Source organism: Dermacentor andersoni, chromosome 7 (genome assembly GCF_023375885.2).
Source record: "Dermacentor andersoni chromosome 7, qqDerAnde1_hic_scaffold, whole genome shotgun sequence".
Taxonomy (NCBI): domain Eukaryota; kingdom Metazoa; phylum Arthropoda; class Arachnida; order Ixodida; family Ixodidae; genus Dermacentor; species Dermacentor andersoni.
In genome coordinates, this window is record NC_092820.1 from 80,331,344 (window position 1) to 80,350,319 (window position 18,976).

General features: G+C 51.7%; 1 protein-coding gene across 1 annotated transcript in view; it reads left to right on the top strand.

Annotated features, from left to right (window-relative positions):
* LOC126534243 (uncharacterized) overlaps positions 1-4,944 on the top strand; it is a 28,325-nt gene extending 23,381 nt beyond the window's left edge. The window contains exons 7-8 of the mRNA XM_055072999.1: positions 3,739-3,762; positions 4,870-4,944. Of these exons, the coding sequence (XP_054928974.1) occupies positions 3,739-3,762; positions 4,870-4,895 (50 nt within the window). The 3' untranslated portion in view covers positions 4,896-4,944. The remainder of the gene's footprint in view (positions 1-3,738; positions 3,763-4,869) is intronic.
* The last annotated feature ends 14,032 nt before the right edge of the window (positions 4,945-18,976 follow it).

The following is an 18,976-nucleotide window of genomic DNA, read 5'->3' on the forward strand; positions in this document are numbered from 1 at the left end:
GCATATCGCCATTGATATCAATCTGTCATGGAACGATAATTTTTAGTACCATCCCAAATGATTACTCCAAGCCATAAGTGATCACTAGTGATGCACTCGGTTTGGTGTTCTCCTACTTTCAGGCAGTATAGCGTCATAGATATCAAATGAAAAGCCATTAAAGGACGATTAAACTATCATAATTCAGAGACGCTGAGAATGACTAGCGATCATGAATCGCTTGGCCTGGCATAACAGAGCTAGTAATCATTCGTGCACGTCGAAATGATATCCATCAAAATGTCATAAGATTTCTTTATGCTACCATTGCTAACTGACAACGCACAGCGAACTGAGCTAATCACTAGTGATAATATATACTCTGAATTATCAGTTACAATAGTAGCCGAAAGAATGCTAATTTTATAGATGCTATGACAACATGCACGAGGGTTAGTTGCCAGTGTCATGTGGATCAAAGTGATCCATGATCATTAAGGTGAAAGGTCAAAGAGTTTATTTAGACAATGTATGGTACAGTTGCTTAGGGCGCATAAAATAAACTCTAAACGAGATGGAAATACAGAGTGGTTAGTTAACATTGCAACTGGAGTTATTTCATATTGAACGTTTATGTACAACTGGGAACATACTGTGAGAAACATAAAGAAACAAAGAATGGTCATGCCTGCAGTGAAAACAGATACATAGTGATGCTATTTTTGAAAGCTTTGAATGGTTTACTTTCCTGGATAATGTTTCCTGGATAAGTAACTACATCCTAGCATTTTCTGGTTGTCATGTATGATTTGGTGTTTAACAGTGTGCATTTGACATCAATGCTGCTATGCTTACGAGGACACGAAACTGAGCGCATCACTAGTGATTACTAGTTTTCTGCTTTCATGCAGCATAGCTTCATGTGTATCAAATGAAAAGCCATTTAAACAACGGTTCAATTATGATAATTCAGAGGAGCTGAGATTGAGCCACTAGTGATCATGAATCACTATCTTCAGTATGACAGTGCATCATGCAGCATAGCCCCATGATGCTATGCTGCATGAAAATACAACACCGAACCGATCGCATCACTAGCGATCACCAATGATTCGGCGTTATCATTTGGCAATGATACGAAAGAATGTTCATTCTGTGAGGTTTTGATGGATACCTAGAGACGACATGGCCAAATGAAACTGCCACTCTCGGAGAAAATAAACGATTCGTCAGCACTAGTGACAGCGGTCCCTAATAGGCATGGTTGAATCACTCATTTTGACATTTCAATACTATCGATGATGTTGTGGTGTTTAGAACTGCGAGAGCTCTAAACTGAGGATAAGTATATTGTGTTCTCTAGTGACTAGGCCCTATTAGTCAGGTGTATCACGCAGTTAAATGCTAATTTCATAAGAATTTGAATGGCGTAGATGACGATCGTATTAGACTGAAAGCTGCCGATGGCGGCAATAGACAAAAATTTGGAGGACGCTTAAGCTTCGCCTATAAGAGTGGAACTCGCTAGTATTCAAAGATGCTTCTAACGCTTCCCTACAGCTGCCGCTTATACGTAACCGCAATGTTTACTGGGAATTAAATCTACAAAGCGCATCGGCTCGCATCCCGAATTAATCTACACGGACGTAGCTAAAATACAAAATACGATACCTCCTAGCGGCTGTAAGCCAGCGATTGACCGTAACAGCCTCTACCAAAGCAAGATCAGCCATTACGGCAGAGGCGGTAGCAATCGCCCTAGCCATCAAAGATAAGAGACCGGAGAGGTGAGTCAACCTTGGTACTCACAGACTCTCAAGTAGCCTGCCGCCTATATTTAATTGGAAATATCCCCAAGGTGACCTTCAAAATTTTGGGGCATGGCTTACAAGAACATCATGCCGTCGTGTGGTGCCCGGAACGCACGCGACTGGAGGGGAAACGAAAAGGCGGATCGGCTAGCTGGCGCATTTCACATCCGAGCGTCGACGAATACTATGGACGAACCTCTAACAAGTCCACGTGACGTCTTCGAAAATCAACGACGCGACCGTCAAAAATATAGCAATCCGCACCCGGACCTTACCGGGGAACAGGCTCGTGATTAGCGCAGACTACAAACAAAACCGTACACAAACCTATACCGACAACACCACGTAAGCCCCACACAGTACGCGGACACTTGCCCGTGGTGTGGAGAGCGGCCCACTCTTGCCCACATTACGCGGGGGTGCAGTTCGCGGCCCCCAAATATCAGTTCCCCCAAATTGGGGACAAAATACCCAGAAACAGGCAGTGGGAGAGACCTGGCTTCCTAGCAAAGAACGGGAGAGCCAACTGGCCATCCTCGACCAAGTCCATCGAGCTACTAAGGCCAGTGGAACCCTGGTCTGAGGGCCCCACCCACTCACCCTTCAATCCCCTTCTTGCAATAAACGTTTGCTACTCTTACCGGTGCCTAATGATCATTGTTGAGCCACTCTTTGGTGTCTCGGCTGATACCCAGGACGGCATCGCATGTGCGTCGCCGAATTTCTTAACGATTCCTTCCTGATTTTTCTCCACACTTGTCTGCGAGAAACGATCTTACGAGCCGCTCTCAAAACATAATAAAGAAAGGCGTCCACTGTTTGTTGTAGCTAGTCACGCAGTAGTAACGCTATTCGTCGTCCACCTTGCCCGTACGAATAAAAATGTCGACCCCTTATATTTTACGAACAAATTTGGTTGCCGTGTCATTCGGATGTTCTTGAAGGGCTTAGATTAAATTCACTGGCGTTCGGATTAATTTGGCTGGCGTTTGGCTCAAATACAGTGGCTCTTGAATTAAATAGAGTGGCGGTTGGATAAACATGAGCAGATGAATTAATTTAATGGTGATCGGATTCAATTGACTGACTTTGGGTTAAATCGGGGGCGCGAAGCTGTAGTATACGCGAACACTATCACGATAAAAGGTTTGACTGAGCACTCTTAAAGGCTGCTCGAAAATTCAACGTTTTTCGAGATCCCGTGGTCCGTAAACTTCATGTGGTTGACTGTGCAACAACGCAGGTACGGCATGCGTCGGATTAACGTGGATTAGAATAGAATAAGATGCAATGAGGTGGAATAATGCTGGTACACATTAGAGCAAGGTGGATCAAGGTGAAGTTTTATTCTAAGCTGATAACTTAAGGAAGCCATCGTGCTTCGGAATTTGAAACACATAAGTGTACTTAAGTGACTTGTCAATTTTTTTCGTGATCGACGCCGTATACCCCTGCAAACGCTTTGCGCAACGACGCAGCAAAAGAAAGTGGTACGCTTCCAATTTGAATATTTGCTTTGTACATAGCACGCAGATTTTCGCGCTTTGCTCTGTTAACTAATTGCGCGTCCGTCTCTGTTAATCGTGTGGCGCTTCTAAGTCAGCGAGTTCTAAGAAAAAAGAAAAAAGAAAAAAAAATTGAATTTCATCGGCATGCCGACCCAAACGACACGTTTCTTCCACGCACTCGCGCTTTGACGCTTACTTCGCAACCGCCTGTGTGCGGCTGGTTCAAATGTGCGCCGGATGATAATTTTTCACATTTTGTGCGTTTCATTTGAGTTTTTCCAGGTCACGTACGTAGATTAAGACACCGGTGATAGCAAAGTTCGCGGTACCTATGTGTGTGCTATCTGCGTAGCAACGAGGGGTGCTTTTATATTTTTAATTGTACCGATGGCGCTTCTCCCTCCCTCCCTCTCTCCTTTCCCCTCCTCCTTTTTTTTCAGAGAAGAAGAAGAAGTCGAAAAAAGGTAAGCATTATCCTCTGATCTACATTGCAGCGCGGTGCCATACAGCCTGAACCGAATTTAGACGCTGAAGATGTCTGTGGGAAGCAGCTCTTTTCGAGGGAGCTGTAATCGTTCCCTCCGAAACTTTTATATTCCAACAGATTTCATTTAACCAGTGTTGCAGCGCTTTCCCCATTAACGGGGAAGCGTGCTTCGTGCTTTGCCAACTGCTGTCTTCATAGAAGAGCCTCCCCTCCTGCTGTGCTAGTTTGTGTACTACGACGGCGGTCATATGGCACCACAAAACGCAAGCGACATAGAAAACACACACGAGCGTTTCTGCCGTTGCGGTCGCTTGAGTTCTTTTTTTTTCAATGTCGGTTGTCTCGTTTTGTGGCGCAGGAATTGTCGTTAGGATACTGGCTCGGAGCCGATGGCTGTCTGCTCAGGACCACATTACGAATAGTTTTTAAGTCTTTCTTTGTGAGATACCCCAACCTTCCGTATCGGGTATGTGCGCTTCTAGATTCTTTCGTGGGCCGAAGCCGAAGGTAGCGCGGTCTTAAAATGTGGACCGTTCCCGTTGCGATATGTGCAGTCTAAAAAATGGGGTGGGGTGCCCAATCCCGGAAATAGTGGAGTCACGAAAGTTGAGCAGTCCAGCGTGTAACCCGCCGTGGTCGCTCAGTGGCTATGGTGTTAGGCTGCTGAGCGCGAGGTCGCGGGATCGAATCCCGGCCGAGGCGGCCGCACTTCGATGGGGGTGAAATGCAGAAAACACCCGTGTGCTTAGATTTAGGTGCACGTTGAAAGAACGTCAGGTGGTCGAAATTTCCGGAGTCCTCCACTACAGCGTGCCTCATAATCAGAAAGTGGTTTTGGCACGTAAAACCTCATAATTAATTAATTAGTCCGGCGTAGTTGACGCGACAGAGTGTTGTGCACTCTAACTCCACCCCCTGCTCCCCGATAAACTCACCCAGCAAGACATTTGAATGTCAAGGAGAGGCCGAACCGCTTTCAGTGCACTCTTCGCCGCAGCTTTACCTTCGTTGCCACAGAAAGTTTCACACTTCACGCTCTTGCCAGCAGGACACTGTCAAGCGTGCTTTCCCTCTATACTTGCAGCAGATGAAGAGGAGTCCGACGACTAGCCATTGGCGACCCGGGGCACCGAAGAATAAACATTCTGAGCCCACTGGACGAGCTTGTCAGTTGTTTTGTGCTACGCCAAGCGCCGGCGTCACCACTGCCACGCTGCAGCGCCTTGGCTTAGCCAAGCAGCCATAGGATTTCCACAGCGCACGCCATTTATGCCCGTAGCAGCCAGAGCATGTGCCCGCCGAAAGCATTGCAGAACGCGCTAATATGATGATTGTGTATTTTTTTTTTCTGTTGAGTGCCATTTAGGAAGGATGAAATAGCAACAAATGGGGGTTTGCATGTATATATGACATTGGAATGTTCATTACGAATGAAAGAAAAGTAAAGTACGGACGAAAAGTAATTGAAACAGGGGAGCTGTGGCGGATCAGCATCTCAGCGTAGAAGTGTGTATCGGAACTTCGTTCCAATTCGGAGCGCGTTTCAATTGCAGCTCAATTACGCAGCCATGTATACGAGAGGCTGTTAGGAGATGGTAGCAATGGTGTCTCTTGAAGGGTGGATGCATGCAGGGTTGTCTCGCACCCGTTGCAGAAGCACAAGTGACGCTTAGTCACGAGAAGTTTGGACTTGTAGAATGAGCTAACGTGTCATCGTGAAGTACTTGCTAAAGCATTTTCGTAAGCGTTTTGAAATAGTACTGAGACGCGCAGAACGCAGGATGATTTTTATGAGCAAGTTGTGCTAGAAAAGAAGTTGGAACATAGACAGCAGGCCGATTGCTCGCGGCACCACAACGCGGCAATGCGTTTAGAACTTTTTTATTTACATTAAAAGCATTTTCAGTACACTACACGTTAAACAACGAATTGTATTAACATATTCACGATTTACAGTGCAAAATAAAAAGAAAAAAGACGGAGCCAAGGAAAAGATGGTTGAAACGCATGCGCAGTTTTCGGTGAGCCTTGTACATCCGTCGTCATGACTAAGCAAGAGTTAACTTTTCTAGATCACACGCAACTAAGCCTCAACATGGGTGCCTCTTGAATTTGTTACCGTTTTTTGGAAGTCTGTTCGCGTACAGCGAAGCTGCTTTGTGGACCCTGTGCCGTCGTTTTCGGAGTTCGCTAAAACTTTCATAAATCAGCAAGTGGTCTAGCGTCGTCGTCGTCTGCCACAGCTGGCTCCGTTGCCGCTCGTCATTTCGGCGTAGAATTTCACTTCTCTTCTGTCGTAATGGGGAGGCCGCGTTCACGGGGGTATGAGCCATTGCTTAAGGGGGTTAAGGGGGTATGAGCCATTGCTTAAGGGGTTATGAGCCATTCGTTGTCTTACGTGACGGACAGATTTAATTTTGAGGCACAAGGCTGCGATTGTGAAACAGTGTGTGATTGTGCTGTCAGCTCAAGGAGCAAGCAATGCAAGATTCAACGTCTCCAGACAAAGCACTGCAAGCGTGGGAGGCACACCGAGCAATGCAGACACAAGAGACAACTCGAGATCGAGCGGTAGAAGAGATAAGACCAAGCAAATACAACATTGCATGCAAAATGAATAAAAAGAAACAATCTGATGGTTTTCATTTCACGCCAAACCTTGCTCTCATTATTGGCGTGCAAAAAAGTGGCGGAGCAATGTGCATGCGAGAAAAAAAAGCGCGGCAAAAAAATAAACCTCACGCGCATAAAAAAAAGAACAACCCACTGGGAGAACCACAAAAAAAAAAAGAAAAAAAAGAAGGACTCCTAAAGAATGCTCGCTACGCGAAGCATACAAACGCGAAAATGAGGTGAAGGAACGGTGAAACAAAACATTTACAACATAGACTGCTTGCCAAGTTTGACTTTCATGGTGTAACACACTACGACCGCACAAAACGACGTTCGAAGGAGTTGTCTGGTACTACACAGTGTGCGCACTGCGCGCATTTGCCAAAACCCCGCCAAAGTCCAGCGTTTCCATGCCTGTTGTTAGAAAAAGTTGAGGCCGAAGCAGTTGTGCTAGAGCGCCCGTTCGCATCTTCCCCCATTTTAGCGGCCGGCCCCTTTTTTCAGCCCCCTTTCAATAAAGTTCATCACCACCACCAGCGCCCGGGCGCGATCCTGGCTCAGTAGGCTCAGACCCACGGCTCAACCCTTGGCTCAGCAAGAGCCATCTGCCGGGGCATGGGTGAACTCCGTGTGTTCTGTCATCGCCTCCAAGATCCGGCGCCGGGCGCACTAGCTGATCTTGGAAGTCATAGTGTTCTACAGGTGAAGTTCTTCGTGGCCAGAGGGAGCTACCATATCAAGTAAAAAGAGGGATACGTTGTTTGGAGAAGCCGATACTGGAAGTGAGTGGCGTTGCGGGGGCGGTTTGTTGAAGTTTGTGCGGCGCCTAGCACCTCTTTTATGATGCCGTGAGATGTTCAGTTGCCCGACTCGAAAAACAAACTCCCGTCGAGGGGATAACAAATGGGCGATGCATGTAAACCCCGCCGTGTTTGGCGAGTTCAGCGAGGTGCGAAAAGGCGTTGAAAACAAACACGGACCCAAGCAGAACGAAACGCAAGAAATGCCGACTGTGTGTTGTTGGGGTCTCGGTGCTGACGCCCGTTATTGCCAATGGGTCGCAAGCCCCAAGGGTAGCGTTGGCCTGGCGGCCTGGGGCACTGGAAGCATCCGAAGGTCCCGGCAAAGCAAGAGAAGACTGGTAACAGAACAACTTGTTTATTCTAACATAGCAAAAGAGCGGCCGGTCAGTTCGACCGAAGTGGAGAGACGGGAGAGCACGTAACTCAACAGTACAAATCGGAGCCTCTCTCCTGGCGTCCGGGGGCAGCTGCTCTTATACTCTCGGCGTCGCGGGCCAGAAGGAAGGTCACGGGATGAGCCCACGCGACGGCGGAGCATGAGCCCACGACGGCGCGCACGGTCGAGCCGAGAGACATGGTGAACCGAGTGTAGTGACGCATCGCCAACCCGCCGACGGACAGACCTCCTGGCACCTCACTTGGGGAGCTCCGCTCCCCGGCTGCCGCGCTTTGACAAGCGTGGGCACACACACACACACGCACATACGAAGACACGTGGCACTGAAACACGCCTGGACACGCTTGGCGGGGAGGCGTTGCGGCGGCGTCGAACGGGCCAAAATGTCCGCCGCTTTGAACGAAGCCCCGGCGTCCGTTGCATCCGCGCCGGCATTACCGCGCGTTGTAGGCGAAACGTAACAGACCGCCCCGCCGGGGGAAGGAGATCCCGATGGTCAGGGGACTGCATCCGCTGTCCGGAGGGATGTCGCTCGATGATGCTCATAACCGAAGTCGGGCGTCCTTTGGCGTTTCTTGAGCGCAGCGCACAGAGAAGGCCTCGTTCTCACGTTCAGGTGCACACAGGACACTGCAAAGTGACTTCGGGAGAGTTGACATTTTTGTTCTCGTTTCCGGCAAGCGTTAGAACTACGCCGAAAGTCAACCGCTCAGTCAGCAAGCACGGCACAACCCTCACTAAGCCCTGCCAGGCTCTTTCCCCTTTTATACTGCTGCCTAGTTCCTTACAGTAGTTTAGCAGCACTCAGAACGCGTCCACAAATCGGAAAATTGCACTAGAAAGCACATCATCACTTTGAAACACTACACGAAAGCAATAGGTTAAAAATCCTGCCTCAGGAAGAAAAACATCAGTAACAAGCAATTTTGAGGCTGATTCCCACGTTAGGGGCTTCGACTTAAGCCATCGGCGTTACCGTTGAGACTCCCCTTTTTGTAACGTACCTCAAAGGAATATTGTTGCAAAGCGAGGCTCCAGCGCAGGAGGCAGCCATTTTTGGGAGAGATGGTCTGCAGCCATTGGAGAGGGCAGTGATCCGTTTCAATGATAAACCTCGAGCCGGCTAGGTAACATGACAATTTCTGAACGGCCCACACGATACACGCACACTCTTTCTCGGTGGCGCTATACGCCTGCTCACGACTCGTCAGCTTACGACTAGCATACAGGACGGGGTGTTCTACTTCTCCATTTTCCCGTTGGCACAGTACAACGCCCATGCCTCGCTCACTAGCATCACACTGAACAACGAACCCTTTTGTGTAGTCGGGCGATCGTAGCACAGGCTGGCTTGTTAGGGCGCTCTTTAGAGCGCTAAAAGCTCTTTCCTTTGTCTCATCCCAGACGACTGTTTGCGGCTCTGTCTTTCTTAGAGCATCCGTCAAGGGAGCCGCGATATCAGAGTACCTGGGGATGTACCTCTGATAGTAGCCGGCGACACCTAAGAACGACCGAATATCGGTCTTCGTGCGCGGTTGCGGGAAGTCTCGCACAGCGGCCACCTTTATTTCAGAGGGGCGGCGACGACCCCGACCAATCACGTGTCCGAGGTAGACAACCTCGGCCTGTGCTAACTGGCACTTGGGAGCCTTGACTGTCAAGCCCGCATCGCGCAGGCGGGTTAGCACTGCCCGCAAGTGCGCCATATGCTCAGGCCAGGATGCGGAGAATATCGCTACGTCGTCTAGATACGGTAAAGCGAATTCTTGCTGTCCCCGCAACACTTTATCCATGAGGCTTGAAAAGCAGTATGGCGCGTTCTTCAAACCAAAACTCAAAACTTTAGGACGGAATGTCCCCATTGGTGAAATGAACGCCGCATACCTACTAGCCTCTTCTGTAAGTGGAACCTGCCAATAACCCCTGACAAGATCTAGGCTGGAAATAAACTGAGCGCTACTCACTCTCTCAAGGCGCTCCTCGATGTTAGGGATCGGATAAATTTGATCCTTAGTGATGGAATTAAGCCTGCGGTAGTCGACGCAAGGACGAGGTTCCTTGCCCGGTACCTCAACTAAAATCAAAGGGGAGGTATAATCACTCTCACCCGCCTCAATAACACCGAGCTGTAGCATTTTCTTTACCTCAGCCTCCATAATATCGCTCTGGCGGGGTGACACCCGGTACGCCTTGGATCGTACTGGCTCTGGGGAGGTAAGTTCTATGTCATGAGTAAGGACAGAAGTCCTACCAGGCCTCTCAGAGAACAGACCTTGAAACTCTTGTAAGAGCTGGTGTAGTTCGGTTTTCTGCTCAGGCGACAGCGATGCTTTACTTATTAAGTCACTAATGACTTGATCGGTGTCTTTCCTGTTCGTCACTGAGCCTAGTCCCGGAAGCTCGAGCGGAAGCTCTTCTAACTTTCCCGCATCGGGAATTTCCTCTCCAGTATCTGGTGCCTTTAACGCTACAGGCTCAATTTTATTCCGTTCGGGCGTGCTCTGAATACCAGCTTGCTGCGCCTCTGACCCTTTCTCATCGTTCAACAACGTCGGCCCCGCAACTACCGCCTTTGCAGCGAGCTCCCGAACCTTCGATCTGGTTAAGGCCTGAACGCTAGCCTCACCAAACAAAAGCCCCTTCTCGCGCAGGAGGTGATCGGACCTGTTCGAAAATAAGTACGGGTACTGGGGGGGCAGCATAGATGACACTGCGGCCTCCGTCTCAAGTGCTCCGAAAGGTCCTTCAATAAGCACTTTTGCTACGGGCAGACACACGCTATGAGCTTCCACGGCTTGCTTGATCCATGCACACTCGCCCGTGAACATATCGGGTTCTACGTAGGAGGGGTGAACTACATCCATCGTAGCTGCGGAATCGCGAAGCACTCGGCACTCTTTCCCGTTCACGAGGAGGTCTCGCATGTAAGGCTCGAGAAGCTTCATGTTCTCGTCAGTGCTGCATAATGACAAAAACACGACTTTTGTTTTTGTTTCTGGACACTGCGCCGAAAAGTGACCCGGCTTCTGGCACGTATAACAAACGCGCGCTTGCCTCGTCTCGAACCGCTTTCTGCGTTCGGCTTCGGTTGCCGCCGTCTCCTCACGTTCGGTCGGACACTGCGCCGAAAAGTGACCCGGCTTCTGGCACGTATAACACACGCGCGCTCGCCTCGTCTCGAACCGCTTTCTCATGGGCGTGAACTTCGGCCTCTCAAACTTGGAGCCAAATTCACCCTTTTGACCGTCCTTAGCTCCGCGAGCCCGACGCGTCACAAACTCCTCGGCTAGCTCAGCGGCTCGAGCCACCGTACTAACGTCTGGCCTATCCAAGACCCAGTACCGCACGTTCTCAGGTAACCGACTATAAAACTGTTCTAGCCCGAAACACTGCAGAACTTTCTCGTGGTCACCAAACGCTTTCTCTTCTTTGAGCCACTCCTGCATGTTTGACATAAGCCTGTACGCAAACTCTGTATATGACTCACTTCTGCCTTTCTCGTTTTCCCGAAACTTCCGACGGACCGCCTCCGCTGACAGCCTGTACTTTTTTAGCAGACTCGATTTCACTTTGTCGAAATCCTCTGCCTCCTCTCTATTCAAGCGAGCGACTACGTCGGCCGCCTCGCCGGGTAGCAAAGTGAGCAAGCGCTGTGGCCACGTTTCCCGAGAGAACCCCTGCTTCTCGCACGTTCGCTCAAAGTTAACCAGGAACAAACCAATGTCCTCTCCAAGCTTAAACGGCCGCATCAGGTCAGTCATTTTGAACAATACTCGTTCTCCTGCACCGTGTGCCTGACTTCCATTACGAGCGCGTTCCATCTCTAACTCGAGACGCTTCATTTCCAAAGCGTGTTGACGGTCGCGCTCTTCTTTTTCTTTCTCTTTTTGTTCTTTAAGTTCACGCTCCTGTTTCTCTTTTTGCTCTTTAAGTTCGCGCTCCTGTCTTTTTGCCGTCTCCCTCTCCTCAATGGTCTCAAGGCATTCCGACAGCTCGTCATCCTCAGCTTCTAACTCAAGAATAGCCCTTAGCAGTTCTGGTTTTCTGAGTTTGTCTGAGACATCCAGACCCAACTCTCTTGCAAGCTCCAGCAATTTCGGTTTGCGCAACGACTTCAAATCCATGGCGGCTCTGAATGCTGCTTTCTCTACTGCCTACTATTGTCTTGCCGCAAACTAACCCGGCAGCAACGACAACCACAATTACCAGCTCTGTTTCTGACACTAACAAAAGCCTGGCAAAACTCAGAAGAAGAAAGTCCCGCACTCACCAAACCTCGCAGCCAAGAATTCAGCGCAGTCGTTCCGCTGCAGGCAACCAGTCATCACACAGGGCTCGTTGCACTGCTCCCGGATGGTCGTTGTGCTGCTCAGCATACAGTCAACCGCATCTCTTCGCTGCTGGCCTCCGTTGTCGCGATCCCACCGCTGGCACCAGTTGTTGGGGTCTCGGTGCTGACGCCCGTTATTGCCAATGGGTCGCAAGCCCCAAGGGTAGCGTTGGCCTGGCGGCCTGGGGCACTGGAAGCATCCGAAGGTCCCGGCAAAGCAAGAGAAGACTGGTAACAGAACAACTTGTTTATTCTAACATAGCAAAAGAGCGGCCGGTCAGTTCGACCGAAGTGGAGAGACGGGAGAGCACGTAACTCAACAGTACAAATCGGAGCCTCTCTCCTGGCGTCCGGGGGCAGCTGCTCTTATACTCTCGGCGTCGCGGGCCAGAAGGAAGGTCACGGGATGAGCCCACGCGACGGCGGAGCATGAGCCCACGACGGCGCGCACGGTCGAGCCGAGAGACATGGTGAACCGAGTGTAGTGACGCATCGCCAACCCGCCGACGGACAGACCTCCTGGCACCTCACTTGGGGAGCTCCGCTCCCCGGCTGCCGCGCTTTGACAAGCGTGGGCACACACACACACACGCACATACGAAGACACGTGGCACTGAAACACGCCTGGACACGCTTGGCGGGGAGGCGTTGCGGCGGCGTCGAACGGGCCAAAATGTCCGCCGCTTTGAACGAAGCCCCGGCGTCCGTTGCATCCGCGCCGGCATTACCGCGCGTTGTAGGCGAAACGTAACAGTGTGTTCCTAGAGTGGCCGTGAGTGCGTGTTTCGTACGGGAGCTGTTCTGTGTGCTTGAATAGTATGCACAATTAAAGAAAAAAAAACATGGTGGGTACTGCAAAAGCACAACGGTCGTTCCACAGAACAAGGTCCACACGTACAATTCAATTAAATGCACTTTATTTTTCCGAGTTCTAAAGACGTGTGAGGGTGTGAAAGAAAGAAAGCTGCCATGTGGGCAGTTTCACGGGCTCTCACGGCCTGGATTTGATTCCGCACGACCTGGTGCTTAGCAGCGCAACACGCAACACCATAGGCAGCTAAGCCACCGCCGCGGGGGTGTATATATATCTATATATATATATATATATATATATATATATATATATATATATATATATATATATATAGTCATACTAATCGTGGTCGCCCAAACACAATATTTATTCATCGTCTTTCCTGGCTTCTAGCTGCGGCCCATCTGCACATCGTATAATCCTATATATAAACTATAAACGAGAAAAAAGGAAAACGAAGGGCCGGCAGTCAATATATATTTAATACATATTAACATAATGTATTTAATATATATAACAAATAGGAATTAATTTCAAGAGTGCAGTTTACTGTTAACGGGAACACATGATTGAAACAATGTAGGTTCGGGCGTGCTGGTATTTCCATCGACCTTTTTAGCGCACAAAGATACACAGGGAGGTGTCAGCAGTGGGTTTGAGCCACACCTGACGTGGTTCGCTCGGCTCCCGCTTTTTGCCATCGTTTTCGGATGTTTTTCGAGTGTGTACCCCTGAACTTTCCACATTTCCGGATCTGTGAAGTCACGAGGAACACGCCGATACCCGACTTTTGTGGGTGGGTGGACTTTTGTGACATTTATTCCCGTTTTTCTTTCGACTACGCCATCACTGTGTGCTGAGCCTAACCGTGTTAGGGTTCGCGAGGCGAGGCATCGCTCGCCCACCTCTTCTCTTCAGAGGCTTTTTCCACGGAATTTGTGATGGAGTGTGAGGTGGAAGGGGAGCTTTTATCCCCCGAGGACTTCACTAAAGACTCTGGGTGGCAGCTCGTTGCCGCCAGACGTTCTTTAGGGAGCAAGAGAAATGCGGCCAATGCCAGTGCGGCCGACGTTCAGCATAACGCCGGTTCCAACGCTCGGCGTCCCGCCGACCACGCGGGCATTAAAAGCAAGATAATTCGAGGGGCCAGGATGCCTCCGCTGCCCAAAGAAGAGGCAAAGATCGTCGTGCGGCCCAGGGGAGGCCTGTGTATCAGCAAGTGTGGACCTACTGCAGTCGCAGACGCCATATGGCAGGCTGCCGGGCTCGATCCGGCGTCGCGAGACACGGACACGATGTGTCCCAACTTTCAACAAAACATAATGGTGATCAGCACACCAAACCGGGACAACGCTGCACGCTACGTCGGCATCGAAGGCATCTCCGTCGCCGGTCAACGTTTCGAGGTGAGCGCCTACGAGGCCGCCCCCCACTACACGTGCAAGGGCGTCATCCGAGGCGTCTCCCTTACCGACGGGCCCGCGGTGCTCGACAAAAAACTCGTAAACCCCAGGAATCCCACGGCGCTAGGCGCCAAAAGAATCAAGAACACCGGCACCGTGGTGGTCCTGTTCGAGGGGTACCGAGTGCCAAATTTTGTCTCCTACGGCGGCACGATCGTCAGGTGCACTTTATTTCGCAAGCAAATGGACGTGTGTTACAGCTGCGGCAGGCTCGGACACCGCTCCGACGTCTGCCCTTCGCCCAACGACGCCATCTGCAGAGGATGCGGAGAAGCAAACCCTGACGCCCAGCATAGGTGCGATCCCAAATGCAAGCTGTGCGGTGGCGACCACCTTACCGCCGCCAAGGAGTGCAAGCGACGATTTCAGACGCCATATCTCGTCAGGCGCAGACGGGGGGAACGCTCCCGCGCCCTCAACGCCGAACATTTCCCGCCCATGAAGGGCGCGAATCAAGCACGGCAAGCATCGCCTGAACGCCAATACGGTCGCAGCCGCTCCCGGTCCAGGGGGAGATCCAAGTCTCGTGGCCGCTCCAGGGGTCGCACCAGGAGCCGCTCCGTCTCCAGGGCCAGGTCGATGTCAAGATCCCGAGTCCGATCACGATCCAGATCCGGCTCCAGGGACCGCCCAGGTTGCAGAACCCAGCCAGCATCTGGACCTCAGCCGGCCTCCACGCGTTTGGGGAAGCAGCCGACCCTCCTGTGGGCCGATCTGGCACGTCCCAAGCCCGGTGCCAATATAGAAGCTGCTCAGGCACCTCGTAACGACCCTCACCCAGAGCGAGCTAGGGACGCGGAAGTCATTCGCTTACGAAAAGAGAACGACGACCTCAAGAGCATGATCAAGAGGCTAGTTAACGAAATGGCAGAGATTCGGAAACTCGTTACGAATGCGTCTGATAACGTTGCGCCAGGCAGGGCCACAGAGACTCCAATCCCAGCCCCAGTAGACGGTACTGCGACGTCCTCCAAACGTAGAGCAGTAGTAAAACAAACAGGTGAATCGGGAGCGATGTCCTCAGAAGTCAGCGAGATTAAGCAATCTCTCATTGGGCTGGCAGATGGCCTCAAACAGGTCACTGCTAGCGTCAATTGTCTCACTGATAACGTTCGTCAAATTCAGGTTGCACTCGGAGACCCCAACAGGGGCCTCGGAGCTCTCGCTGATCGCATAGACGCCATTGAGGCGCTAATGGCTACACCCGCCTCCGTCGTACAACCGCTCACCGTTCCCGCCATACTAAAGGAAGCTAGACTTCAATATCCAACCAGGGCGGCGTCAGGAGGTCCCAGTCTTTGCACAGCCCTAACTGCCCCGTTAGGTGGTAGTCCATCCGGTCCGCCATAATGGATAGGTCCAAAGAAAGTTTTCGCATTTGGCAATGGAACTGCAGGGGATATTCTAACAAAAAAGCCCCTCTGCAGCAGTTCTTCAGGTCCTTCGCTGTCAAACCTCAAGTCATTGCTCTCCAGGAAACATTAGTCTCCGCCGCCTCGCTCCAGGGCTACAGGGCCGTGTCGGGCCTGCCCGGGGGGCGAGGGATTTGCACCTTGATTGATAAAAGGCTGACTCATCTCACCCACGACCTCAAGCTGGGGTGTGGTAGAATTGAATATGTCATGGTTGAGATCCTGCTCGACGTACCACACCAGAATCAGCGCAGAAACAGCGTGTTCGTCCTCAATATCTACAGCAACCCCAGGGACTCGCGCCAGCAGTTCAAGACCATCCTCAAGAAAGCGACCGACTTGGCCGGCCCTCGACCCTTGGTCGTCGTCGGTGACTTCAACGCACCGTACGGCATCTGGGGTTACGTATACGACACTACCAAGGGGCGCAACCTGTGGCAAGACGCCAACGAGATGGACCTCACTCTGGTCACTGACAAGAATTTTCCTACTCGCATCGGCAACTCCGTCACCCGGGACTCGACACCTGACCTAGCGTTCGTCAGGAACGTTGAGGACGTGGGCTGGGAGAACACCGCCATGGAGTTCGGCAGCGACCACTACATTCTCGAGACCAACTTCAAGGTGTCTCGGAGTAGGATCAAGGAATTCACGTTCATCGATTGGGACCACTTTCGCAAGATTCGCGAAGAACCCAGCAGAGCCAGGGCACCCGCCACCCTCGAAGAATGGTGTGAAGGCGTCCGGAACGACGCTTCCGCGGCTACCAAGAAAGTGGAAACCGATCTCGACGTCGAGCGGATGGACAGCAGACTTGCCCACCTGATCGAGGCCAAGAACGCCCTGCTCCGCCGATGGAAGGGTCAAAGGCTCAATCGCAGACTCCGAAAAAAGATCTCGGAGCTCAACAAGGTCATCGATGACCACTGCAAGGCGCTATGCCAGCAGCAGTGGGACGAGCTCTGCGAATCCATCGACGGCCAGATGCGCAACGGCAAATCCTGGGGTATGCTGAAGCACCTTCTCGACGAAAGCGGCTCAAAGTCAAATCAGAGGCATACGTTGGCCAGGGCCCTTCACGAGGCCACCAGGTCTCACACGGTCGATGAGCTCGTCGCAAAACTGGTACAGAGGTACTTGCCCGTCCGTCGCGACGGAGATCCAGTGACCCAACTCCCAGACTACCGAGGCCCTCCACGCCCCGAGCTCGACGAAGACTTCTCCATTGCCGAGGTTAGACAGGCCATCTTCGCGCTCAACCGCAAGTCTGCGCCGGGTCCAGACGGAGTCCCCAACAGAATGTTGAGAAACCTCGAGGTCACGTCGATCGTCTTCCTGACCGACAAAATCAACGAGTCCTGGAATAGCGGCGTTGTTCCTGCAGAATGGAAGATGGCCTGCACGGTGCTCATTCCCAAGCCCGGCAAGGCCCCGAACATCGAGAACCTCAGGCCGATTTCTCTAACCTCCTGCGTCGGCAAGGTCATGGAGCGCGTCGTCCTCAACAGGCTTAACGGGTACCTCGAAGACAACGAGGTTTACACGTACAACATGATCGGCTTCCGCGCCGGACTCTCAACGCAGGATGCCATGAAACTAATCAAGCATCAGATTGTGGATGGCCGTTCCAGAGACGTCAAGGCTCTGCTGGGTCTGGACCTCGAGAAGGCTTTCGACAACGTGCTCCACACCTTCATCGTCAAGACCATTTCAGACCTGGGTCTGGGTTCCAGATTCCACAACTACGTCAGCTCTTTTCTGACTGACAGGAAGGCCAAGCTTCGCATTGGAGACTTCCGCTCCGAAGATGTGCCCCTCGGAGGGCGGGGCACTCCTCAGGGCGCCGTCATCTCCCCAACATTGTTTAACATCTGTATGATTGGTCTTTCCGAGAGGTTGGCGCGCGTCGAGAACGTCAAGCACACCATTTACGCCGATGACATCACCATATGGTGCTCCCGCGGCTGCGAGGGCAGAGTCGAAGAAGCCATGCAGGAGGCGATTGACGTGATCGAGGAGTATCTCCGCCCCACCGGACTTCGATGCTCCCCCGCCAAGTCGGAGCTGCTACTTTACAGAAAAGAGAAGGGAGGCAGACCCAAAGATTGGAAGCCAGTCTCTGAAAGCAGCATCAGACTTCGCACTTGTGACGGGGGGGTGATACCCAGGGTCGACGTTATTCGGGTCCTGGGCATGTTTGTCGAATACAACGGCGGAAACGGAACTGCTCTCCGCAAGATTATCGCGAAGACGGACAACGCTTTCCGCCTCGTTCGCAGAATCGCAAACCGGCATCGAGGCATGAAGGAAAGCAATCTTCTCAGGCTGATCAATGCCTTCGTACTCTGCCACCTCACGTACACGATTTCTATGCACAACTGGCTCAGAGCGGAGCGAGACAAGCTCAATGTTCTTATCCGCAAAATAGTCAAGAGGGCTCTCGGGCTACCCATCAGGACCCATACCGAGGATCTCTTGAAGCTGGGGGTACATAACACCGCCGAGGAGATTGCCGAAGCCCAAGAACGCGCGCAACTCACTCGCCTGGGCACCACAGCAGCAGGTAAACGCATCCTCGAAGAGCTGGGTTACCACCCTGTGGGATTCCCGATGGTCAGTACCCCGATCCCTAGGTGCATTCGAGACAAGTTCGAAGTCGCCCCTGTGCCCCGAAACGTCCATCCCGTCCACAACGAGGGCAGACGCAAGGCCAGAGCAGCCGCCATCCTCAAACAGATCAAGCGACACGACATTAGCGCAAGCTTCGTCGACGCTGCGGAGTACAGTGACGGGAAGACCTTTGCCGTCGTTGTGGTCGACTCGGGCGGCAACATTTCCAATAGCGCCTCAATTCGCACTTCAGACCCCGGAGTCGCCGAGCAAGTCGCCATCGCCCTCGCCCTGCTAGACGGTCGTGGGTCCGAAATTTATAGTGATTCCAAAACGGCAGTTAGGGCTTTTCAAAAGGGTTGCATCGCCAAGGAAGCTGTTCGTCTTCTTAGCGGCTCGAGTCCACATGCTCTCACAAACCATTCAATTCACTGGTTTCCCGCTCACGTAGGATCGGTCGAGGGTGCTCCCCCGAACCTCAATGAGTCTGCCCACGAGGCTGCGCGTGACCTCACCGACCGCGCTTCCTCTATAAGGAGCACTGACTCCCCTCCTCTCTACGGTCACAGGGACGCTCCCGCTACTCACAATGAGATTATTAAATATTTCTACATGTCCAGAAGGGTCTTTCCACCCCCTCACCCCAAGTTGAATAGGGCGCAAGCCGTTTCACTTAGGCTCCTACAGACCAGCACATATCCGTGTCTGTCCGCTCTCCACGAGGCTTACCCCGACGTGTATCGCGACGA